The 24,683-nt window shown below is 37.1% G+C and overlaps 5 protein-coding genes across 6 annotated transcripts; 1 reads left to right on the top strand and 4 right to left on the bottom strand.

Annotated features, from left to right (window-relative positions):
- Positions 1 to 339: 339 nt before the first annotated feature.
- On the top strand, positions 340 to 910 carry LOC108986921 (30S ribosomal protein S31, mitochondrial). Its single transcript, XM_018959734.2, has one exon. It carries the CDS (start codon positions 423 to 425, stop codon positions 678 to 680), a length of 258 nt encoding a protein of 85 aa, XP_018815279.1. The 5' UTR covers positions 340 to 422; the 3' UTR covers positions 681 to 910.
- A 2,614-nt stretch (positions 911 to 3,524) lies between these two features.
- Positions 3,525 to 11,285, bottom strand: LOC108986992 (NADH dehydrogenase [ubiquinone] 1 beta subcomplex subunit 9-like). 2 transcript variants are annotated; one of them, XM_018959814.2, is made up of 6 exons: positions 11,060 to 11,285; positions 10,880 to 10,921; positions 9,784 to 9,865; positions 5,131 to 5,186; positions 4,396 to 4,469; positions 3,525 to 3,768 (listed from the first exon to the last, which is right to left on the bottom strand). In XM_018959814.2, the coding sequence occupies exons 1-5, from the start codon at positions 11,189 to 11,191 to the stop codon at positions 4,428 to 4,430; spliced, it is 354 nt and encodes a 117-aa protein (XP_018815359.1). In that variant the 5' UTR covers positions 11,192 to 11,285; the 3' UTR covers positions 3,525 to 3,768; positions 4,396 to 4,427. The 2 variants fall into 2 exon arrangements, with proteins under 2 accessions (XP_018815359.1, XP_018815360.1); XM_018959815.2 differs by having other exon boundaries at positions 4,409 to 4,469; positions 11,060 to 11,270.
- On the bottom strand, positions 6,928 to 7,756 carry LOC108986991 (HMG1/2-like protein; the record flags this gene model as incomplete). Its single annotated transcript, XM_035684559.1, has 1 exon — positions 6,928 to 7,756. A coding segment is annotated over one exon (750 nt), but the record flags the coding sequence as incomplete, so codon positions are not given.
- Positions 11,286 to 14,814: 3,529 nt separating the features above from the next.
- LOC108986987 (endoglucanase 24-like) lies at positions 14,815 to 17,975 on the bottom strand. Its single transcript, XM_018959810.2, has 4 exons — positions 17,375 to 17,975; positions 16,346 to 16,645; positions 15,963 to 16,124; positions 14,815 to 15,656 (listed from the first exon to the last, which is right to left on the bottom strand). The coding sequence occupies exons 1-4, from the start codon at positions 17,795 to 17,797 to the stop codon at positions 15,045 to 15,047; spliced, it is 1,497 nt and encodes a 498-aa protein (XP_018815355.1). The 5' UTR covers positions 17,798 to 17,975; the 3' UTR covers positions 14,815 to 15,044.
- A 2,890-nt stretch (positions 17,976 to 20,865) lies between these two features.
- LOC108986988 (GATA transcription factor 5-like) lies at positions 20,866 to 22,756 on the bottom strand. The gene is made up of 3 exons (XM_018959811.2): positions 22,509 to 22,756; positions 22,016 to 22,368; positions 20,866 to 21,926 (listed from the first exon to the last, which is right to left on the bottom strand). Exons 2-3 carry the CDS (start codon positions 22,364 to 22,366, stop codon positions 21,243 to 21,245), a joined length of 1,035 nt encoding a protein of 344 aa, XP_018815356.1. The 5' UTR covers positions 22,367 to 22,368; positions 22,509 to 22,756; the 3' UTR covers positions 20,866 to 21,242.
- Positions 22,757 to 24,683: the final 1,927 nt, after the last annotated feature.

Raw genomic sequence — 24,683 nt, 5'->3', positions numbered from 1 at the left:
TTTATAAGATTTTGAGAAATGAGAGAGAAATAATTGAATAAGAATATTATAAAATTAAAATATTATTTTTTAATATAATTTTTATTTATTTGAAAAAGTTGAATTGTTTTTTATATTTTGTTTGGAAGTTTGAGAAATTACAGTTAAATATTTGAAATTAAAAAGTGTTTGTATTTATAGTATTTAGATATTGAGATAAAATAAAATAAGATGAAATAAGAAGAGATAAATTGTGAAGATTTTGTTGTCGCCTTACTTGTGAGGGGGGATGAACAGTGAGTCTGATAGAACTTGTGACATCAGACCCGGCCCATTAGTATTGCACTTCGCAACAAAGCAAGCTTGGCCCATACTTGGAGAGTTGAGAGAGCAGACAGTGCGGCTTCGAATCAAGTGATGTGCAGCGAAAAGAGCAAGAGGCAATGGCGATGATGCAGTGGTGCGGCGCGGTAGCGAGGCGGGTGATGATAACCCACAGACCTGCGCTAACATCAGCGGGAGGAGGGGTGGCGGCGCCAATTCTGTGTGGACGTGGGGACAAGAAGACCAAGAAGGGGAAGAGATTCAAGGGGTCGTACGGGAACTCCAGGCCGAAGAAGGAGAAGAAGATTGAGCGAATCAAGGACAAGGTCGAGGTCCCCAGGTCGACTCCTTGGCCCCTCCCTTTCAAGCTCATCTGATCATCTCTCTCAATCTCTCTATGTTGTAGTTGTGGGTTTTGAAAAAGATTTGCTGGATTTTAATTTTAGTTCAATTTTTTTCTCGTGTACGTTTCGAAGATGAAACTCTAATGACTCCTTAATGCTCTGCTTGGCTGCAAGAGAGAAAAAAAAAATTGTCCTTTCTAGTCTTACTTTTGATCAATATACTTTCACCCCGATGAACCTTATATATCTATTTGTTGCGGCTATGTTTGAGCAGATATATTCCTAAATCTACCTTTGAAACGAAATGTAAGGTAGATTAAGCATGTCGTGTTTAAAGAAACGAAGATATTAAAATGAAGAATCCATACTGTCTTAGAAGAATGCATAGGAAAGAACCCTGGTTAGATTCTTATTTGTTGCTATTAGATTAAGATTCTCTTTAGCTCTTTCCATCCCATATCATATTAGAGAACTGCATGAGAGCATAAGCCTTAGTTGGTGTGTTACCCAAGCTTGGGAGGACAATATTAAAGACGATGATATACAATTTGATGGATGGAGGTGTTAACTAGGATGTTTTCTTCGCGTTACATCAAATATGAAGGTTGAACAGCCAGAATGAATGATATGATTGAACTTGCACTTGCTACATCAACGGGGACAGGCTTTAAATGAATTTTGGCTCATGATTCAGGGCGGATATGGATCTTAGAGTGCTGAGTGATAGAACATGATTAGTGTAGTTGACTCTTGACTATTGTGCCCAACTATTGGGACAATATATCTGAAATCGGAGGGGGGAGATATTGAAATAAGCCGGTTTGGATTGGGAGATGAATTGAGACATCTCACTACTATTCACAAATTTCAACTCACAAATCTCACTACTATTCACAAATCTATCTCAACTCATCTCATCTCTGAATCCAAATGAGTAATGACATATAGGCAATTTTATGTAAAGCCTTGCTCCCCCATCTTGTAAGAGTGGTCCTGCAATGCAAGTTAAGATTGGGGGATGAGTATCTCAGAAAGCTAAAGCATTCAGAAAACTTGATAATCGAAGTTATAATTGAGAGCCTCAACCGGAAGGAAATTATTCCAAGTAGCATCACAATTATACAAGGTGCAGTATAGAATGGTGATGCCAAACAGAACTTTTATCCTTTTAGTTGCAGCCATTATGAACCCTTCTGCCCCCGTTTTCTTATTCTGCTGCAACTGGCTAGACAAATAGTCTAGCCAAAGATTATGGTGATAACTCCAAAGAGAAAGTTAGGAAATGGTATTTCTGGTCTCCTCTAGGTACCGTTGTAAATGGCCCATAATGACATAAAGACTGATTGATTCACAAGTATGCCGGCAATAACTACACAGATTGTCATCTCCCTTTCTGCTTCATTGTCTTATGCCGGCAATAACTATACAGATTGCCATCTCCCGGTCTTCTTCATTGTTTTATTGTGACATTTCCATTTAGAAAACTTGAGGAGATAAAAGAGATAAGTATGCTAGTAAAGCAGAGATCAGGAGGTGCAGATGGGGGAAAAACTCGCAGGATGGACCTATGGAAATAGAACTTTTAAGAAAATCACCCTGAAAAGCAGTTTGGTTTCATTAGTTCTGTGCATAAAAATGTCATGAAAAGATTCCTACCTTGAGGAGTGTCATTTTCCTCCTCTTGCTGCTGCAAATGTTTCGACAGTTGCCTTTTAACATAATAAAAATGAAAATTGGGGGACTCGAAAGTATTTTCCGAGGTAGGATTTACCAAAATTGCCGCTTGTTCTATGCACAGATACATTCACTAGACATGATTGTCTTTGGGCATCAAGCAATCATAATTACCATACGTCTCTCTCTCTTTAGCGTGACCCGTCAAATCGGGATCGTAGGGTTTTCGTGTTATGTTGCATCGGTGTAGAAAACTTCGGTCGCATCTTCTCAACTCGAAATGTGTAATTATTACAGCTTGGTTGGGTATTTAGTTTTCTTAACTCAAGCAAGAGTTTGTGAGACTTCTCCTCTTACCAACTTTGAAAAAATCAAGGTGCTCAACCAGATTTCCTTTCCTCAATGAAAAAATCTACACAACTTTTTACCATGCACACAATTTTCACACAATACTTTTTTTAATTTTTTTTTTATCAAATATTTAATATATGAATAACGAACAGAATAATTAAATTAGTTTAAAAAGAATAAACTCAATTTTTTTTAATATTAAAAATTAATTAATTTTTTTAAATATGATGTGTGAAAGTTGAAGAGAATTGCTAGTATTTTTCTATATAATAAATTATTAGTCATTCGTGCACATTGCGCAAAACTGCAAACTAATTAGCTCGGTTTGAATTGAGAGTTAATTTAAACTCATTTCATCTTATTATTACAATTTTTACAAATTTTTACATAAAATACAATAAACAATTTAACTTTTTCAAATTCTAAAATAATAATTATATTAAAAAATAATATTCTAACAATATTTTATTCAATTTTTAACTTTCATCTCAACTCATCCCATCTCAACTCAACTCAACTCACTACCCGAATCTAACCTTAATCTTAACAGAGAAGGCTGTATACATGTGCTTAGAGCCTAGAGGGGAGTATCAACTCGCAGTCCCTTGGTATTCTGGATGATGTCTCGCATTTTAATGGGCAAATTATTCTAGAAGGATAACGGTGTAATTCTATTTCTCAGATCGAAGACACTGAGAAAATTAAAATCCGTTTATTTACGTCTAATTTACCGGGGAAAAATATTGGCAAATGTAGGATCTCTTTCTCCCGGACCAAATGGTGGGAAAGACTGATTTATGTTTGCATAGTTGCCCTGTTGTGGGCTGGGAAAAATGTAGGGAAGGGTGGAGAGGATGGGGAATAAAGTTATTCATTGAAAAAAGTTAAGCTAAAGTTGCAATTATGTAGCAGTTAAAGCAGACACTTCGGTTTTTTCAGTGATCCATTTCAAAGAAAAACCAAATACACATCAATGAGCAAGTGAACATCTTCTCAAACCATTAAAAAGTTCAAAGCCACCATTTGGCATGGCATAAGAAACACCTCAAAGACAACAGCCTTGGTAATCACCATCAGAGTCGTTGATCGTCTCAATCTGCAGCAGTAATTATTATTTTTAGGTAATAGAGAAGTTTTATTAATTACGTAATAGGCATAGCCCAAGTATACAGGAATCTGGATATATATATTTGTAATGCCTAACTAGGATTTACAACTGAAATAAGAAATTCCGGGACACATAACCCGTTAAAATTTATTACCACTGACCTAAGGAACAAGGTTTTAAGAAGGAAAGCTTTCAGCTCATTCATTCTGTAATAAATTAATTATAAAGCAAATATCAAAACAATATCCTTCCACTTGACCATACTTGAAAGATGTTGCAAACACAAATGCTTGAGGGGATTGAGCAATAAGACGTGTTGTATATGTTACATTAGATATTTTCCCTTTTAAAAAGAACATCAATCGTCCTTAATGCCTTTTATTTTGTAAGTACTAAAGGTTTATTGATGATTAACTCTACTTCAAAGAACCAAATCTAGGTCGACCTAAAATTTAAGTGCTCACTTTCTCATATTAATTCTACCCCGTTGCAGTGATTGTGCACCCATAATCAAAAAAACAAAATGATTTCAACTCATTAAGCTACTAGCTCAGACCTAAACTAGAAAAAGGTGCAGCAAATAATACAAATCAAGCAACTAATCAAATGACAAACCTTTATTTATTACCACAGAAAGAAAGCAGGTTTTAGTCATTATCTTCCCGACCATAGTTGTATACTATCTCAATCTGCATTTTACAACAAAATATCATAACTGTGTCAGAAACAAATGCAAATCCCTTCACTAAACTAACAAGTGCGGTGAAGTCTTGAGGCTACTGATTGAACTGAAATACCCACCAAGCTATAATACTACCACTACACCTCACAATCTGAGAGGAATGGACATCAGTGAAAAATAAACAGTAAAACCAATAAAACAATCCTTTTGCCCAAAAATATAGAATCTCTCTCTTTCTTTACCAATTTTTTTACATTATCTATTCAAGTTTTCAGATGTCATATATGGGGTAGAAGGAGAAATACTCATATACGAAGGTTCGTCTTAGTAAAAGAAAACCATATCATATGTCCACAGTCACACATATATAAAAGCTAAATGAATATTTTCCAGGGGAAAAATGAGATGCCCATCTTTAATAATACCTATTCATTACCAAATATTCCTAATTCTCACAAATACATAACAAATAAACTGCTAACTAGAAATTGGCATAGCATATCATTTGACAATAAGTTGGATGCAGCAGCACACTTGGTAACGATAATGCAATACCTAAAATACATAATGTGCCAAGGCAATAAATTATGCTACATCATGTCCATGAAAATGATCCAGTAAACAAGTGAAAAGGGAGGAAAACACAATTGGTAAATGAAATAACTCACCCCCGATGATGGAGTTGGGTTTCGAGTGAACTTTGAACCACCAGGAGCCCAAGGAACTACAAAAAAAGAAGGAAAAAGTAAGAAGATAATACTGGTAAGTAAGCTCCAAACTGCATAGGTAGACTTAAAACTATAAACATAAGCACCATTTGATGCGTATTTTCAAAATACGATGCATAATGTGAAGATGACCAATATGTTAGGAACCTGCTAGCTATCTGAGACTAATCAATGAAAATTGCAAGAACAGATTGGAAGAAAGGGATAATCTCATAAGTTTGGGGTTGATTCAAGGTCAATCCACCTCCAAGTTTAGGGTTCATACAAGCTGGAAATTCTGCATAATAATCTCTCCTATCCGAATTCTACTTCTTATATATGGGATAACAATTCCCTTCAGAAAATAAAAATAACAGAAAGCAGTAAAATTGAAAATAAAAGAATAATTCAGTTAGCGTCAGAATGTCTCTCCAATGCCATGAGAAAGCTCGTAACCGACTGCTATTCTAGAATGTCCAATAAAACGACCACGTATTAGGACGCCTTTAGCTCACTGCTCAATCCTGCCATAAGTTGAAACACCACGTTGCAAACCAAGGTACTCTCCAGCAAACGACACTGCATTACGAGAGGATCATAACAATCCCCTCCCCTTAAAGAACCTTGTCCTCAAGGTTTAGAGCATTGATAGTTTCTAGATAAGCTGGCATGTGGAGATTTCCAAGCCTTAAAGAACATGTTATCTCCCACAGTTTGTACCTTCTCTCCCCTTTCAGCAGTAATCTTAAAGAAACAAAAGGTCACAAGCTTTGTTTCTGTATTAATTGATTTTCCACAATTTCTTTTCCCTTTCCTCTATCAAAGGACCACAAGAGTGGTTCCTCAAAAATCCCAGCTGCTTCTTTCATACAAAGAGCCATGCCGACAGCAGCTTACAAGTGTGTTACAGGTGTACAAATCATGGTCAACCCCAGCACTCTTCATGTCATCCATAAGATCTAAAATCTTATTCCAAGGTATACCCATCTTCCCATACACATTCAGAAACACATTAGGAATTATCTAAGTAGATTCACATCCCTTAAATACTCTCCCTGCTTCTCTTTCCATTTTTATCTGATCTTTGTCCAGAAGTGCATCCCAGGCATTCCCCTCCAGGAGCTTTCTTGTGTCCGAGTAACTCAAAGCTCTTCAGTAATTCAAGTCCCCTAACCAAATGTCCCTATCATGTTAAAGGATTTTCTCTGGCACCCTACTGTGAACGGATCTGCAGATATCTAGAAACTGAGTTTCTTCACCATCTCAATGACATCCATATTTCTTCCAAGTTCATCCCCCTCCTTCTCTCCAGATGCCAAGTGACTGCATACAAAGCAAAGGCTTGTCTGATGGAATGACATGCTCACAGAAATACACCCCTTGTTTCCAAGGCAGCCCATAATCCCACGACTAATGCAGGAGACCCTCAAGTGGCATATATGCTGTACAAGCTCCTTCCTCACCCAAACAGTGACAAAAATTCCCACCCTTTGCTTACTGGCTACAAGACTGTAATTCATCTGGTTGGTATTTGAGGGAAAAGAAATTCCCGCAAATTAGGCATCACATCATCCTCTTCTGAAGAAAAGTCATCTTCACTTATATGTGGTTGTTGGAATCAAAAACAGAGATCCTTACTCTGCTTCCTCTCTAATTCAAGATTGCAGTTGCCAGTGAAAACTACACTTTTAAGCCTTGGATCAGACTCTACTTCTTTGACACCACTTCTTTTTTTTTTTTTTTTTTTTATAAGTAAACAAGTACTATTAATCCAAGAATGGGCAATAACTGCCAATTACAAAGTCAGTATGCCCTATCTACATAGGCGCATTAGAAACTAGGACTTGACACCACTTCTAATTGACATTTTCAAAAATAGGTTGAGTGTAATATGGTGTCTATTTCCTAAACACCCCAAAATTTCAACAACACCTTCCTCCTTCGAATTACACGACTTCAAAGATTCAGCCACTTTTTCAAAATAAACGTGCCTGAGAGTAGGCATTGAGTGAGAGTATTGAACACCCTTATTGTAAGAGGGCTCTTGGGCATGAGTTTCCTTTGCACGTGCTGGAGAAGGAGAAAAATCCTCATCATCATTCACCTCAAACATTGACTTCTCAGACTCTACTTCCTCCTCTGCTGCATTGGCACCTTCAGCCTGTTTCTTATTATAGGCTTTCATGTTCTTCTCATAGTCGGCCATTGCTACATATGGTGCTTTCTCGGCCTCAGACAGAGACTTCCATTTCGCTCTAGCAGCTTTACCAAGAGCAGAGACTGATTTATTGTCAGGGTGATCTTTATTGAAGTGCTTCCTAAATTCTTCCATGAAAACGAAGAAGGCACTGGCAGGCCTCTTAGGCTTGTTAGGGTCCTTCGCTGCCTTTCCCTTCTTAGTCGACGCCCCTACTGCTTTCGTGGAAGCACCACGTTTCTTATTCATGGAGAGCTTGGCATCAGCTTTCTTCGGCTTAGACCTCGGTTTTGCTCCCTTCTTGATGATTCGAGTTGGTGACCTAGTTACTAGGGTTAGGGTTAGGTTTGGTGCAAGGGTTTCAACGTGTAGCGAAAGAGAGAAAGAACAAGGTCAGGGCAGCAGCTTGCTTTCCATAACGTCGGTCTTCGTATTGATAATCATAAGGCAGGCTTTGAGAACAAGAATGATACGAACTGGCCCGTCTCATGTCCCCTTCATTGAGTCTCATGCTCTGCATATCTCTTGGAGGCTTGTCAGAGGTCTCTCCTCCAGCATATCTTCTATCCTCATATACATTCTTTATAAACTCCCATAGTTTATCAACATTACTGTTGTCAAGCAATCGCTGCAATTGAAGGTCCTAGTCCTTCAGATATATTTCCCTTGCATGCTGGTTACCATCGTTTTGAAGTGCTTCAACTTCTTGAGAAGTAACTTTGCCATGGAGAGACAAACTTCACGCGATGAGTAAATTCACGATGTATCCCACTGTAAGTCATACAGGCGAAACTCCAAAAATTCGTACAAACATATTGAGGACCCAAGTTGTTGCAGTTGATGCATCTCCGATAGGGCATCGTGCGGTCTGGGTGTTCCACTCTGATCTTGGAAATCAAAAGGGTGTGGGTCTTCAAGGGAAGGTACCATATGAGATGTGTAGGGAGTAGGTCGGAGATTGGATCTGTGGGCCCAACGAGGAGAGGAGCCTTTGCTTTGGGTTCAGATTTTGAGAGTACATCCATCTCTGTACTGCTAGGGATCTTCCCCTTTGCCACGACTGGGTTTACATAGGTGGGAAAGAGAACGGTGGAGCCATTGCCATCGAGCTTCAGTGGAGCACAAAGAGTGAGACCGAGCTCTGAATCGGCCTTGAGCAGAGACTAAGGAAGAGCTTCTTCCATGTACTGCCGCATCACAGCTAGGGAACGGCCATCCTCGGGCTGTCCTCCGATGACTATGAGACGCTGCTGGTCGGGCGAGATGCCCTTTTTGTCTTGGACCTCAGCCTTCACGTGGTTGATGGTATTGATGGTATCGATGGTATTGTTTTCTTCCTCCCCCTGCCGAGAATCAAGCTTATAGCCTTGTCTTGATTCGACCAAGAGTGAGGTGTGGGAAGAGGTGCAAATCATCTTTGCCGATGATTGCTCAGGCACTGATTTTTCTATAACGGTATACTGATTACGGAATTTGTTTTGATTTTCCATTAAGGTCCGCGCCATCTCCATTAGTTGATTCAAGCGATCCCTGATCTCCTAAAGACTCTTCTCCTAAGAGTCTACCCGCCGCTGTAAGATCTCTTGTTGCTGTTCGAAAAGTGGGTCGTCCTCCATGGATTGTCGGCTCTAGATACCACTTGTTAGGAACCTGCTAGCTATCCGAGACTAATCAATGAAAATTGCAAGAACAGATTGGAAGAAAGGGCTAATCTCATAATTTGGGATTGATTTGAGGTCAATCCAACCTCCAAGTTTAGGGTGCATACAAGATGGAAATTCTGCATAATAATCTCTCCTATCCGAATTCTACTTCTTATATATGGGATAACAATTCCCTTCAGAAAATAAAAATAACAGAAACCAGTAAAATTGAAAATAAAAGAATAATTCAGGTAGCGTCAGAACGTCTCTCCAATGCCATGAGGAAGCTCGTAACCGACTGCTATTCTAGAATGTCCAATAAAACGACCACGTATTAGGACGTCTTTAGCTCACTGCTCAATCCTGCCATAAGTTGAAACGCCACATTGCAAACCAAGGTACTCTCCAGCAAACGACCCCGCATAACACAATAACTTATCAAAACATTTGCAAAGGCCTTCATCCTCATGTCAATTCATGTGATTTTGTCTATTGTCCCAAAAGTATTATAAACGCCAAACTTACAAGGATCATAAACTTGATATATATGTCAAGATCTAAATAAAACATGATGGATTCTCCTGTCTATAATCTCCAGACCTTTTGGAAGTAAGGTCAACATGCGACCAAAAAAAAAACTCAATTTCTTACCGAGGCGCTGGAGTAGAACTTCCTATAATCTTAACTTAGATTCTGATTTTCTGGTACCAACAAACTGCAGTTCAAGAGGAAACTTAGATTCCGGAGAATCGGAGATTCCACCATACTGCTTACCAATATAAGGATCAGGGTGACGCCACTTATTGTAGTTTGCTTCACCATCAGCTATCAATCTATCAATTGTGTTAAGGTCTTCCTGTTAATGTACCACCGAAACAAAACAAAATAAAATATCATCGTACAGATCAGCAAAACAAAGGAACAGAATTCAGTCATATAGATGTGCATTTATATGCCTTCTTTAGCTCAACATACCACTGCTTCGCATCCTATATATTAGCATATCATGGAAACTCCCGTGCTAATCTACATTTTCTATGGTTATGTAAAAACAATAGCAGGATCTGGAAAAAACGAAACTAGAATGGATTATATGTAAATTGTAAGCAAGAGATATATAACCAAGCTCAAATTACAGCTTTAGTTCAAGATATCACAAAAATTACACGAAACAGAAACAACACATCACATGGTATTGATTAATATAGCATTGATTGCGCTCACTCTTTCATTATATTATACTTATCAAGTAACATATTGCAATGTGCTGAACTAAGAATGAGCTCCTCCTTCATACTTAGCAGCAAAATGAGTTTGTTGTGATTAAGTACAGGCATAGTTAAAAGATTGTCCAAACTAATTATCATAAGCAGCAATTCCAATGTCCAAACATCCACTTATTTTTATTATTTATTTGTTCTTTTTCTGTGTGATTCTACTAGATTTGATCAATAAAAACTCAGGCATTTACCAAGAGTAATTCAACCGCTCCAAATTCACTATTAGGGATCGGGATTTTATTAAAATTCAGAGTTTTTTAATTCTTCCAAAATCAGAGTAAACAAATCCTCATCCGAACGACTTGATCAGCTCTCATTCATAAATTTATATGCACAATAATTCGCCGAAAAAATCTTTAAAACTGAGAAATATAATTCAATTCTCGAGAAAGTATTTTATATCCAATGCGCCACTCTAAGAAGTTCCCGTCAATCACATTTGGTATTGTTTGCTTTTGAGCTATGATTTTCTCAGTAAAAAAGACCACTACATTACCACTCTGAATCCAAAATATATATTTTTCCATAGAAATTTAAGCATTAATATACGTATAGAAGCGAAATGATAAGGAAATGTCAAGAGTACGAACCACGTGTTTGTTGGCGTCGAAACGCTCGCGGAGGTTCGATGCCTGAAACACAGAAATAAAGAAATTAAAATAAAAAACAGTGAGAAGAAAATGAGAATCAAAATCTGAGGTTAGGTGAGTGAATCGGGAGATCGGATTGGAAATAAAAAAATTAAGAAGAATGATATTGAGTAGTGATACATCTTCGTAGAAGAGGTGGCGATGGACGGCCCAGTTGAGAGTGTCCTTGAGGGCTCGCCTGTACAGAATCCGGACTCTCTCCTTCTGCGCTGCTCTCCGAGCCGCGTACGCTGCTGTCGATGCCACGCTCATCTCTTCCTATACCTCTCTCTCTGCACACTTTTGCTGCGGCAGTAACACTTTGTCATGGGGGCAAGGCAATGATACCACAACGACGCCGTAAGCTGCAAAATAGTTTTGAGTTTTCGCTTTTCACCAAAAATTTCTTAGATTTTTTTATTGTTATAATTAACTCCCTGATTTTCACTAATAATTGTCGATTAAGTGCTTATTTTTAACATGTAATTCTGCGTACAATCATGAAGTGTATAAATATCGCATAATCGTTTTGAAAAAAAATAGAGTCTATTATTAAAAAATTAATTTTTTTCATATAAATCTCATGTTTTATTCAATTTTTTCAAAATGATTACGTAACGGTTGTACAATTTAAAATTCTGAATATATTTTTTCTATTTTTAATAAGTAATTTTTCATCTCCTGTTAGTTTTTTATTCAACTGACTTTTTTTTTAACTTTTGAAATGTATTATTTTAATTTTATTATCTGTAATTTTAATTTTTATTATTATTTTGAAAAATTATTTTTTATTATTTGTTTTTTAATGTGATGGTATATGTGTACGCATGAATTACAAGCCGTGTGTCGTTAGAATAAAATATGTGATGGCATATGTGAGATGAGATGAGATGAGTTTAATAAAATATTATTAGAATATTATTTTTTAATATTATTATTATTTTGAAATTTGAAAAATTTAAATTATTTATTATATTTTATGTAGAAATTTGATAAAATTATAATAATGAGATGAGATCGTCTTTGTATTCAAACGAATGTTTGGATTAGAAACTCATATCATCATTATAATTTTTTTAAATTTTTATATAAAATATAATAAATAATTTAATTTTTTTAAATTTTAAAATAATAATATTAAAAAATAATATTTTAATAATATATTATTTAACTCATCTCTAAATACGTTTCGTAAGACTAAATTCAGAGAGTTATTTGTAAAAATAAAAAATGTAAGGAATTCCTAATAAAAACTACAATTCAGGGATAGGGCAGTTAAACAAGAAGTGTGCTCTATCTATCATCTTTGGGCTTTGATCACAAAGCCAGCTATGTATTGCACGAACGGTTGTTTTATCCAACTTGCTTGAATCCATTGGAATTAGCCCAACCATCTTAAACAATGCCTTGCAGTTCGTACCAAAAAGTTTGGGTTACAACCATCCATCTATTGGTTTGTGGCACTGTTAATGATAATCCTCAACGGGTTTGAACCCCACCCTTGACAAGTGAAAATCTCAACATTATTGCTCCCACCTAATCTGAGATGAGGAGGGAGAAAAAGAGATTGAAGAAGAAGGAGGGAGGGGCTCTGTTTATGAAATGCTGTCCACGTGGATTACTATTGCACCACGATTGCACATTACGCTTGTCTTTAACTTTTTATCTCCCATATAGGTCCGATCGGTAGCATTAGGGGGCCCGGTTGACCCATATGGGCCCAGATTCCCGACAGACGATAAGGTTATAAATATAGTTACTATACCCACCAATCTCTTTTAAAGAAAAGAGACTGGTTCTTGCTTGGATTGGAATTTGGAATCCCAGTCCGTACCAAAAAGACAACTCTGCGCTACAATTCGCTCAACTGTGAGTGGGACTGCACTTTATTTAGACCTTCTAGAAAATATATTATTGTTCAAGAAATTTATTATGCATAACTCAATATTCACTTTTATACTCTATATTTATAATTTATTCATAGAATATAAGAATATTTTTTATAAAATATAAGATATTTTTTCTAAAATGTGAGATTATAAATAGTAACTGATAAGAGAAAAAAAATTTATTATTCAAAATAAAATATCATATCAATTCCAATTAATGTTTGTATAAATTTATATTTTCAAAATAATGACATATACCGTTTTAGAATATGTAATGTTTGTGTATTTCATTTGAAAAAAATGAAGGTGATTATTATAAAAATAATAATTTTACAATAATTAAAAAAAGGAACCAATTAGGAAGATGGAGGCGTTGAGATGGACCTATTACTTGTATCGCAGATCACGAGAACCATTATAACGGTTGGTGGCCCAACGTCAGAGCCGATATCTGCCCCTTCCGGTGCAATTTTAATATCGGTGGTTAAGTTAACGAGCATGATCAATGTCACAACTACCTAAAAGTAACATGTGGGTCCATCATAGTACTCCTCCGAGATTCAATAATCTGATCTACGTTATTTGAGTTTGTGTGCTATCTTTCTCAGCGTTTTGGCTGTGATCATCCACTCCCGGCCCCAAGTTAATTAAGTTATACATGAATTTTTCACTCATTACGTACAGATAGAGAGCTGGGGGGAACAAACATGCGCTCCCTAAAAATGCATGGTAATTTGAATTTAGTATATATACCATTAAGTATTCGTTTGTTTATTTCTGACAACTATTTAATTAATTAGTCGAATCACATGATATATCTCAAAGCTAGTATACTACTTTCTTCATTTGGGAAAATAACAATTACACATTGATTTAGAAAAAAATAATAATGAAGCCAAATTATTAATTCTTTTGATCTAACTTGCAGTACTAGTGCATGCATGGGACAAAGCTCGTGTTATCACGAGCTAGGCTCAAGATCATGTCTTTTGAGGATAAGAGCTAGGCAAGAGCCTCGATCGTGGTCTGATAACGAACCTCCACGATTAATTATAAGAGACATTAATTATCCTGATCATCATGTATAACCCTAATTAATGGATATATGCTTTCAACAATTATGCGGAAAGAGAATAATTTCACGAGAGGCATGTGTAATTTGTTTCTTTAGGCCGGTGCACGGGCTAATATTGAATCATGATTACTTAGACTTGTGTCTTTCAATTACTAATTATAATCAATATCTATAATGATAATAACTATAAGAGAACTGGTTAAGACAGAAAGAGATTACATAAAAATAAATTTATAAATTGATGTGATTTCATGAGATCCTTTAGATCTATTTTATAATAAAAATAACTTTACAATCTGACGTATAATCACATAAATTTTTAGATTTACTTTTGTATAATTCATTTGTATCTAAAATATTTCTTTAAAAAAATGATATTTATAGTCGTAAAATGTGCAAACATTATGTAATTATTTTTTTTAAAAAAAATTAATAATAAATCTCACTACTTTTAAAAATAATTATATAATATTTACAGTTTACATGTAGGTAGCATTACTTATTTTACTAAGTATAACACTTGTAGTGGGAGAAATACAATTCATTCTCGATCTACTAATTCCCTGCGTACGTGGAGCCCATGGATCAGTAGTACTTATATATGCTGTCACGTCTCACGTACACACAGAAATTAGAAAGAAAAAGGGTAGAAAAATGCATCATACGTGTCGAATTTCTTGAAGGCCATCTCGAGTATATATCAATTCTGTTCTTGGGAATATGATAATTATTATGTCTTTAGAAATTAGTTGAAACATCGTTGCATCTATTAAAACATACTCATTCATGCAGGAATATGTCGACAAGGGTACGGAATATGTGTCTGTATGTAAGTATATATGTATATCAAGGTACCCTTCATGTACTTGATTTAAAAGACACAAAAGCACGACACCTTCAATGATCTTGTCAAATAGTAAGGGGCATATATCTTCAATTTTTAATCTTGAAATAAATTTCCAATAATCTTTCTCGAAAAAGTCACAAGTACTAGACTTGGTGACTCCAACATGCTATATTTCAAGAATCAATTAGCAAATTACGAACAAGCCTCGAACTAATTCACTCGATAAGACGAGAGGCATTTTTCCGTATATTTAAACGCTGACTGATCACTGTCATGAAGAACTAATTTACAAAAATGAATTGTATTATATTGGTGCTAACGAGGAATGGCCGGGTTCGCGTTCAAGTATGCTAGTGCCCCGACTAATGGCGCATTAATGTAGGTGGTGGGCTCCGACTTCTTGTAATCAGTTCGATCATCCTCATATATGTCGTCCTCCCCCGGTCCTCCCACCACAGCCCCGACAAGGATATTAGGGTTAGGATTTGTTGAGTTGAAGTAGATCGAGCCCTCCTTGCATGAAATGAATTGGGGGTGGTCATTAATAGATGGCAACGACGATCCACGGTGGTGAATGCGTTGCGGATAGTAGTTGCTATACCCAACCATATAAGATAAACCCTTGGGGTTATCGCCTAGAATGTAATCAACTTGGCGCTTAGCCTGTTGGCGAAGCATGGATGGACTAATATATATGTTGCCACAGTTAATAGATTGAGACGTTCGAGCCAAGGAATTTGCATAGACCAGTGAAAGGAATGAAATGGACGCTGCATGTTGCAAGTTGCTGCCTCCGGGCCTGTATATGAGCCCCCCAGGACTGTACTCTATGTGTGAGGAAGATGATTCCGGTATAAGAGTGCACATGAAGCTGTCAGCCGAAGCTTTGTACGATTGCAGTGAATACATATTTCCTTCTATGACTTCCTAATTAAAAGAGAAAAGACTAATCAATAAAAATAATTAATGGTACATGCATGCCAATCCTATGCCCTATATTTTACATTGCAGTCTAGAAAAAACAAGGTTTTCCCAGTGAGCATGATTATCATTCATGTATGAGGAATATAGATAAAATAAGGTTTTTATAATGATCATGCATGCATGCATGCATGCATATTGTATGTATGTATGATGAGTCATTCTTGAGAACTCATGAGTTCGAAGATGATCTTGTGCTGGCCATCTGATTAATAATTATGCATGCAGACTAGGGGAAAAGATTAGGCCAACCTTAGAGACTAAAACGTTAAGGCCAGCATGTTTGTTGTCCCATCCAAATTCATTGATATTTTCATTGGCTCCAAGGGTTTGGCCATTGCTTTGTATATAATTGAGGTAAGTATCCTGCTGAGTTGCCCTCCTTAACCATGCTGCTCCCCACAGTAACTCATCCTGTCCAACCCCCACCAAATTAAATTAAATACATCAAATTGAATTGTACTAATATAATATAAAAGCTAGCACACCCTTACGATCATATATAAGGCCGCCACGCACACAAACCAAACTCCACACATACTGTCCATATAATATGATAAATGCACCTTTCACAGATCACCATTAATTAGATTGTGATTGGCAGCCAATAATGGACACCGCGGTATAAAACATACCTGATAGCCATCGAAATCGCAATAAAATGGGCAGGCACCATCTCTTATATTGGAATTATCGCTGTAAGCTCCTCTATAACTATCGGCAAATTGAAAAGCATTGATGGCATTCCGTAATAGAGTATCAGAGTATCCCGGGTCCGATGATCGGAATGCCATAGATGAAGCTGCTAGAGCTGCGGCTGACTCTCCGGCAACATCAGAAGCCGGATTTGGTGCATCAACGGCATAAACAGTCCTGGCCGTGTCCATATCTTCAGGTCTTTCCCAACAATTATGGTCTATGTTTGGATCCCCTACCTACACCATTAAAAACAATGCATATCTCAAATCAAATTTTTCGCAAAAGATGTTTACCTCTCATGGACACACGACATTGTAGTTAATACGTACGTTGGTTTAGTACCTAATAAGTTGGTGCATTCACGAGCATCTTTAGCACGTGAAAACATAAACATATATATATATATATATGAATTAGAGATATGTCTCTATCTCTACGGAGCATAAAGCTTTGATGATGGAGATTTCTAGACCATCCAACTCATGGACTTTTAAGGAGATAGAGGGTCCACTCTTGCATGATTGAGGTACGAAAGGACCCAAGGAAGAGATTAGCGCCAAAATTCGATTAGACTAATTCAAGTGTTTAAGTCAAAGTTTTTTAGTCCAAAGGCACAGGATATAAAGGACGATTTGATGATCGTGTACCAATTCGAGTAAAGTGATCTCTTACAACTAAAGCTAAATTAGGCACGCACTACAAAGGAAGAAGTTAGTTAACTAATCAGAATTTTTTGAACCTGGAGATTTCCTGGAGGCTGGAGACTACATGCATGGGCCAAGAAGGTCAAACATGTCCGGCAACCGAGTGGACAAGACGAGTCAAGAGAACCACATTAATTCCTCAACCCATTTTCACAGATTATAGCTAGCTTAACTAAAGCCATAAAATATTCATACTCAAGACTCCCTAAACTATCGCCACCCCACCACTCAATTTACACAAACCACCACTGTCATAATTACCTGCACAAAAACCCGGTTAGGCAGCTGAGACAGAGTCTTGAGCAAGTAATCGGTGGCCCAACGGATTGCCACGAGAGAGTTCCTCAGCTCATTGGGGGGCATGGAATCGCCGAACTCGATCACGCTCCAGGCTAGCATTGTCGTCGTGAAGGCCATGGGGAAGCCGAATTTGACGTTGTCACCGGCGTCGTAGTAACCTCCGGTCAAGTCAGTGTTGTACATCCAACCATCGCTCAGTCCGGAATTGGCGCGCCAGGTGATTCGCTGGTCCTGTGGAAGAAAACCCGACCGCTGACCCTCGAAGAATAAGATTGCTTTCGATAATGCGTCTTGGTAGTCATGGGCGCTCGATGCAAACCTGGGGAACCCAACAAGGAGAAGGGAAAGAAGAAGGAGACGAGCTAGGGAGATCAGGAGGGTCATTGCCTTGGGTTTCTTAATTGGCGCGCGGGCGGTCTTGGTCGTTTGTAGAGTGAGTGTGTACTTCTGCGTAGGTTTTGAGTTGTTTTTTTGTTAGGTTTTAAATTTGGTGTCACGGGGAAGAGGCCGATCCAAGGGGATGGATGCGCCGACACTACGTAATGTGTCAGTTGGGGCTCACATGCAAGCACAAAATGTGAATGCACAGTCCTTGTAGGCTTTGTACGTGAGCGACAGGGGGCTTTTTTGTGGGGTCCAATGCATGAGCTCATGGGAAAAGGGAAAATATTGCGAGTTGAGTCTCTGCAAACTGTATACCTTCCAAGGACACTGTCACTCACGTTGCACGGAACGATGATCAAGGGATAAAGCCTGCGTCGCTCGCATCTCGAATTTGGGGTGATACGAAATTTTGGCGAATTTCTTTCGTAGCCACAGTTGCTTTAGCTTCAACTGAATATTTATGTTTGAATCGGGATCGAAGGGTTCCATATACAGTTAACTCGAAACATGCTGCAGCCCTAGCTAACCCACTCATTTCTGATGCGCGTTTTACAACTTACTCTTTTAGCTAACGATAGCCCACTTGGATGGTAAAATTGTTTCATTCAATTTTATTATTATAATTTTTTTAAATTTTTACATAAAATATAATAAATAATTTAATTTTTTTAAATATAAAAAATAATAATAATATCAAAAATTAATATTCTAACAATATTTTATTCAACTTTCATCTAAAATTATTTCATTTTTTTTTTTAAAAGAGAACGATATCCCAATTTTATTGATAGCCCTTACTTTTGACGAAGAAAAATCATAATTACAACCATAATACCTGGGGATTACATATAATCATAAAATCCAAACCCATATATAAAAAATATTATTATATGGGGATTAAATTAGGTCATTTTTTTAAAAGAATAATGTTACATACAATTGTAGAGTGTGTAAGTGCCACACAATCTTTATAACTTAGTATTAACAAATTTTTTTTTTTCATATAAATTCTGTACTTACTCATTTTTTTAAAGGAATTATGTAGCACTTGCCCACACCACGATTTGCACATTTCTCATTCTACAATGCATTGCATGGCATGTATTATTATGTGGAAACTAGTCTATGAATTAGGAAGCTGGGGTCTTCAATATTTCTCTTCTAGTCTAGCTTGTTGTTCCTATGTACGTCCTCGTTAAACAAATATTGCCTAGTGCATGACATGTTTGCATGAAGTTCATGTCAACGCTACTTAGGAGGGAGTTAGGGTTAATTTGGAACTTTTTTTATATAGACAAAAAAGTGTCTCGGGAATTCTACAGTACTATATCGTGATATAGGTCAGTGGGTTCCAGATAACAAGAAGGACGAGGACAAAGGTAAAAGGAAAAAAAAAAGATTCTTATCTCCCTGCAGAAGGAAGATGAAGAAGGCGGTGTCTATATATAATCTATACATGTATTTTGCTTTTTAAGAAAAAATGCATTTGTGTACACTCTGAAGTATGCATTGCTTAAAACTGAAGTCATGTAGATAATTCATCATTGCGGCATAATTTGTTTTTTTATCTTTCACTATGGTCTATGGATAATTTGCAGCCTCACCACCATCACGTATATATGGTCCCAACCTTCGATTGCATTGTTGCCTTCAATTCACGTCTCTCTAGTTCACGTGGAACCTATTATATCCATTGACCCTAAGGCCAATCCCTAAAAATCCTAAACTAGGCAAATTCGACAATAGCTTATGTTTTTTTTTTTTTTTTTTTGGTTTCATCCATACTCTGTGCTTTATACAGAGTCGAATATGGAGAATATGAACTCATCACATTTTCTTTTTGCCTTTTTTTGGCACGTCGTGTATTGGTTCTGCAGCTATCTTTCCTACTCTTTTATAATATCTTTTAGAGCATATATTAATAAAATGTAGAAGATAAATTTTAAAATTTGAATCTTACAAATCAAATTTTATCATTTAAATAATGTGAATGGTGTGTTTTAGACACGAGAATATAATATCTCAATTTTTTTTAATGATAATATAAAATCCACGGATGAAAAAAATAAGATAGTTAGAAGACCATTTGGACGTGTGTAACTTTTTAGCTAAAGTCTAAAGGGGAGAGGGTGAGTTTGCCATCCTTACAAGTAAAGGAATCAATTACTCTTTTTAGGCAATGTCTACCCCTTTCGGCGGAGGGAGACTGGAGTGGAGGATGCTGTTTTTTCAAATTGACGGGATTGGGCATGAACAGTATAAATCACTAAAATTAAAATTTGGCTCTAATTTTCTCTCTTAGAAATACGTACGACCATATCCTGACGAAAAGCCTGGCCCAAACAAAGAAGTTGGGGCCCGAATGATCTCGCAGCTTATTATATCTATTATTAGAACCAAGCTAGGCATGGGGTTGGATTGAAAGAGCCTCGAAAACAGAGAGAACCTTAAAAGATTCCTTGAACCGAACAATAATAAAGAAAGAAATGTAAAGAGACATTCAAATAAATCCATATATCACACGCCAATTGCGTTCTTCATTCGAGTTTGGTAGAGATATGCTTGAAATTAGAGCAAAGATCGCCTGACTGAACTGTCAAGAGCTTAATTCAAATTTTTATACAAAATAAAATAAATAATTTAATTTTTTTAAATTTCAATTCAATTTATTTAAATTTTAAAATAATAATAAAATTAAAAAATAATATTTTATTTTATTTTTTTATTTTTATTTAAAACCATCTCATCTCATCTATTTCTAGATAAGAAGAAAGTCATCCAAAAAAACATAAATGACTCATTATTTTTCTTATTTAATGTGGTATTATATGTAATATAGTCTTGGTTTAGGAAGTGGGCCAGGGCACTCTGAGAGGATCCAGATATTTAGACCACTTGGGCCATTCCATACACGTTTCGGACCACACAAAGCACTGGCGGTCTCAAATCAAGACTACCCAATATTAATGCCTCGAAATCACTTCCAACTAATCCAATCAAAATAATCCCCTCCTCTTCCTCTGGCCCCACCACAATCTTTGTGTCTCATCCCTTTAACATGCGATGGCTTTTCAACGAGTTTCAAAAACCACTATAAAAAATCCGCCCAACTGTTTTGAACGTTTGGAAGGGAAAATTAAAAGGGAGATAACAACTATAAATATAAAAAGGAGAATTAATCAACCAAAAGTCCTAAAGTCTAAACCCCCTTTCCCTCTCCATTAAACCAAATAATTGAACTAATACTATCGCAAGCACTAGCTAATCCCCAAAATTATAAAAAAAATATAAAAAAAAAAAACACAAAAAAGAAAACTAAGAGCTATGATTAAGAACCTTCCTAGGAGACTGTGACAAAGTCTATCCCGCAGCGCTGAGAACAAAAATGTACAAACTGAACCCGGCCGATGCCGGTTCACGTGTACCTGTTTTCTTAGGTTAAAAATTATCCAAAAGTTGGAACCATCTGGCTGAACCCTGATTCTGGTTCGATCATCGTCTCCTTCCTCTTCCTCATCTCCAAAACTTTGCGGTGGCTGTTCGAGTGAACATCGATGGAAAAGGTCGGACTACAGGCCGGTCTGTACTCTGGGAAAAGCCGACCAGACTTGTACCGAACCCCGCAAGCGTTGCAGAGCGTTTTGGGACCCCGTGGACCGGTTCTCCACTGGGGGGTCTTCTGCACCTGGCAATGGCTGCACCTACGCTGAAACGGGGTCCCACCGACCCCAACGATCTGAACCGTCGGTTTCTTCTTCTGTTTCTTAGTCGGCGGTTCAGCAAAAGCGAAAAGCTCCATGTTTTGGACCTTGTTGGCGAAGATAAGACAAGTTGTCGAAGAAGACCCAGGAGAAGATGCTGAAGATGGTGAAGGTGACTCAGAGAGCGAGGACCCAAGTGTCCAAACGTGATTAGTTGCTCTGGTCCGTTTGCTTCTGGCTTTAGACGGAACCGGGGAGGGAAAACATGAAGGTTTTGTTGATGTCGACCTTTGTTTGGTCTCCGGTTCAGACCGGTTCATTATACGAGTCTCGGTTTTCTGTTTCCCGGCGGCGTACGAAATAGAGAAATCTAGCAAAGAATCGTCCACGATGCGAGAAACCCATTCTAGTTCCGCCAAGTCATCATCCTGTAAAAACCCAAAAAGCTATTAATTTCTAAATTCTGTGGGTTTTTTTTTTCAGCAAAATAACTATTGTTTTCTTCTAAGAAACTTACCGGAACGGCAAGCTCGCTGGCAAGATGAGACTCAGACTCAGCTGTGCCGGAGAAATTTGTAGAATTGGAACTATCCTCGTCGGCCTGGTCCTGAGAGGAAGAGCCCGAAAGAGAATCTTTCTCCACTTCTTCCTCTTCCTCTTCTTGTTCCACGACGTACCTGTCTTCAAACTCGGCATTCGACAAGTCCAGAAGGTCATCGACGGAGAAATCTTCGCTGGGAACCCCGCCAGCACCCCAGCAGTCCTCCGACGTCACCTGCTGGATCGACGTCCCCTGCTGGATCAACGTCATGGCCAATTCTCCACGTAAACTTGGTTTGAACGCTCTCGCTTCCACGCAGTACTCCATTTCTACATTCAGCATATATTCACCCAACAAAGCATATTAAAAACCAGCCCCCACCAAAAAACAAAGTCACCCATAACCCAAAAATTCTGTAATATTCCTATTCCCATTCTATTGTTCCAAAAAATTTTCATCTAAAGTTTACCTGAAAAAAGATGAAGAGAAGAAAGATGCCAACTTTCGATAGGTAAGAGCTTGTTGGCTGGTTCGTGGGCGAAACTGGTGCTCGAGTTATTGGTTTATCTTTATTTACCCCTCTCTCTCTCTCTCTCTCTCGTTCACTCTCTTATTTCGCACCTATTTAAGATTTGAATACTTTTTCTCCTGCGGAGGTCACGTTAGATACGGAGAGAAGCTGACTATTCTGGGTCGTCATGAGTTGGCCTGCTCGGACCGTTCCCACAATTTCCACAAATGACTTAATTTATTTTTATTTTCTTGTCTGTTTAAAATTTCTAAGCCATCATCATGGTCTGGTCCATGCCGAACTTCCACCAAAAGTAACAAGACAAAAACATATGGCTGGCTGAAAGTTACACGCTTTTTCTACTTTGAACATCACGGTCAGGTCATGCCCAGCCAGACCATGTTGGCCGGCCGTCCCGTTCGTTGTTCAAATCCATCCAATGGGGCTGTGACTGGGACATTGTGACTTCGCGTTTATGGCGCTACCTACGACATTTACCATACCAAACTGGAAACCATAACGAAACCAACTCTTTTTTATTTTTTATTTTTTATTTTTTCCTTCCTGGTTTTAATTGTGTGTTTGAAAATAAGGGTCTCGTTTTGTGGTTATTTACGGTGGAGTGGTATTACTTTGCCCCGTTAATCGCGGCTCACCTTTCGGCTTCACTTTGCAAATGACTCGAGTCGAGTCATTACCTCCGGCTCCCGCTCCTTGTTTTCTAAAATTTCTTTCGGGAATTGTCATAGCCCTGGCCCACACGATGAATCTAACGGTCAATATGCTTAACGGGTACACATCGGACGGTCAATTTCTTTCCGATGATGTATTACTCCGTGTAAGAATAGTCTAGTAGCTGGGCTTGGAACCTCGGGAATCCTCATACAAAAAGTGCCTGCAGGCTGAAAACAAATCATACAAATATTTCTTTCCTTTTTTTTTTTTTTTTTTTTTTAAAAATTTAATTTGGTTTTTAATTTTGTTAATTGTTGCCGAGTCAACAGCGGTGGCCCATTGGTGGTGACCAGTCCACTACTTTGGCCCATGTAGTGTGGGAAAATAAAATAATAATGTTCCTTAGATGCAATCAATTCCTCTCATCTTTCAACTGACCCAGCAGAATAAAATTTGAATTTTGAAATAAAGTAACTTATAAGTTAATCCACTATGATTTTTTTCCCCGTCTTCCAATAAATACAATGAAACAATATTAATGTTTTAATAATGAATACTTTGGACACGTTCATAGATGACAACGACACAATTAAGTCAATTTCACATTGGATTTTTAGAAATCAATTATTCGTGTAAAACAGAACATATATCTATATATATATAATAAAGAATTATTCTATCTGTGAGTTGGTGCTTAGAGTAAACTATCATCATCATTTAAATGGTAAAATTTAATTTATAAGATTTAAAATTTAAAATTTATTTTTAAAATCAAATTATGACATATAAACTAATATAATTTTAAACACTGACTTAAAAATATAATTTTCTAAAACTAATATACACAAATTTATAAGGTATCAACGAATTAAAAAAAATAAATATTATGTAGTATCAGTTATTATTCACTCTCACACTCTATATTTATAATTATTTTTTTCATAAAATATAAATATTTTTTTATATAATGTGGAGTGTGAAATAATGAATAATAACATGTTAAAAGAATTTTTCAATTAAAAATATATGGGTCTGGTTTGAGTCACTAAGCAGTACTGCTCCATTTGGCAACCTCAGTTTCGTGGGTAGATCGATGAATTAAAGTATAGCCGACCGTTGACTAAATGAGGATTATCAAGCGATCTACGAATCAACACTTGGCAACGAGAGTGATCTGCAGAGGAGAGATGAAAAAGAAAAATGGCTGCAATCGGCAAAAGGACAACCAAGTTTGTTATAATTATTCAACACATATAGAATGCCATAGTTTTTTATAAGCAGTAAGATAGAAACGTTTATGGGTGTACTCAGATACCTCAATCTACTCCTCCTTTCATGCCTTATCTTGCTCTTTTATTATTAATGCTTGCCATTTCAGGTATTCTATTTTCTACACTGGGAGTGGGAGTTGGAACCTTTCTACCCTGTGGATTTAGATCTCGAATATGAGTTGAGATG

This window comes from Juglans regia, chromosome 13 (assembly GCF_001411555.2).
Source record: "Juglans regia cultivar Chandler chromosome 13, Walnut 2.0, whole genome shotgun sequence".
Lineage (NCBI taxonomy): Eukaryota > Viridiplantae > Streptophyta > Magnoliopsida > Fagales > Juglandaceae > Juglans > Juglans regia.
Note: the sequence above shows the minus strand (reverse complement) of the source record. Positions and strands in the feature narration are given on the sequence as shown.

Coding starts and splice junctions, on each gene's coding strand:
- LOC108986988 (XM_018959811.2), bottom strand. CDS start 22,366: ATGGAGTACTGCGTGGAAGCGAGAGCGTTCAAACCAAGTTTACGTGGA. Junction 21,927..22,015: donor CCAGCGAGCTTGCCGTTCCG/GTAAGTTTCTTA, acceptor GGGTTTTTACAG/GATGATGACTTGGCGGAACT.
- LOC108986987 (XM_018959810.2), bottom strand. CDS start 17,797: ATGACCCTCCTGATCTCCCTAGCTCGTCTCCTTCTTCTTTCCCTTCTC. Junction 16,646..17,374: donor CTAACCGGGTTTTTGTGCAG/GTAATTATGACA, acceptor TTAATGGTGTAG/GTAGGGGATCCAAACATAGA. Junction 15,657..15,962: donor TTAACGTTTTAGTCTCTAAG/GTTGGCCTAATC, acceptor TCTTTTAATTAG/GAAGTCATAGAAGGAAATAT.
- LOC108986921 (XM_018959734.2), top strand. CDS start 423: ATGGCGATGATGCAGTGGTGCGGCGCGGTAGCGAGGCGGGTGATGATA.
- LOC108986992 (XM_018959814.2), bottom strand. CDS start 11,191: ATGAGCGTGGCATCGACAGCAGCGTACGCGGCTCGGAGAGCAGCGCAG. Junction 9,866..10,879: donor TCGACGCCAACAAACACGTG/GTTCGTACTCTT, acceptor GTACATTAACAG/GAAGACCTTAACACAATTGA. Junction 5,187..9,783: donor TCACCCTGATCCTTATATTG/GTAAGCAGTATG, acceptor CTTTTTTTGTAG/TTCCTTGGGCTCCTGGTGGT.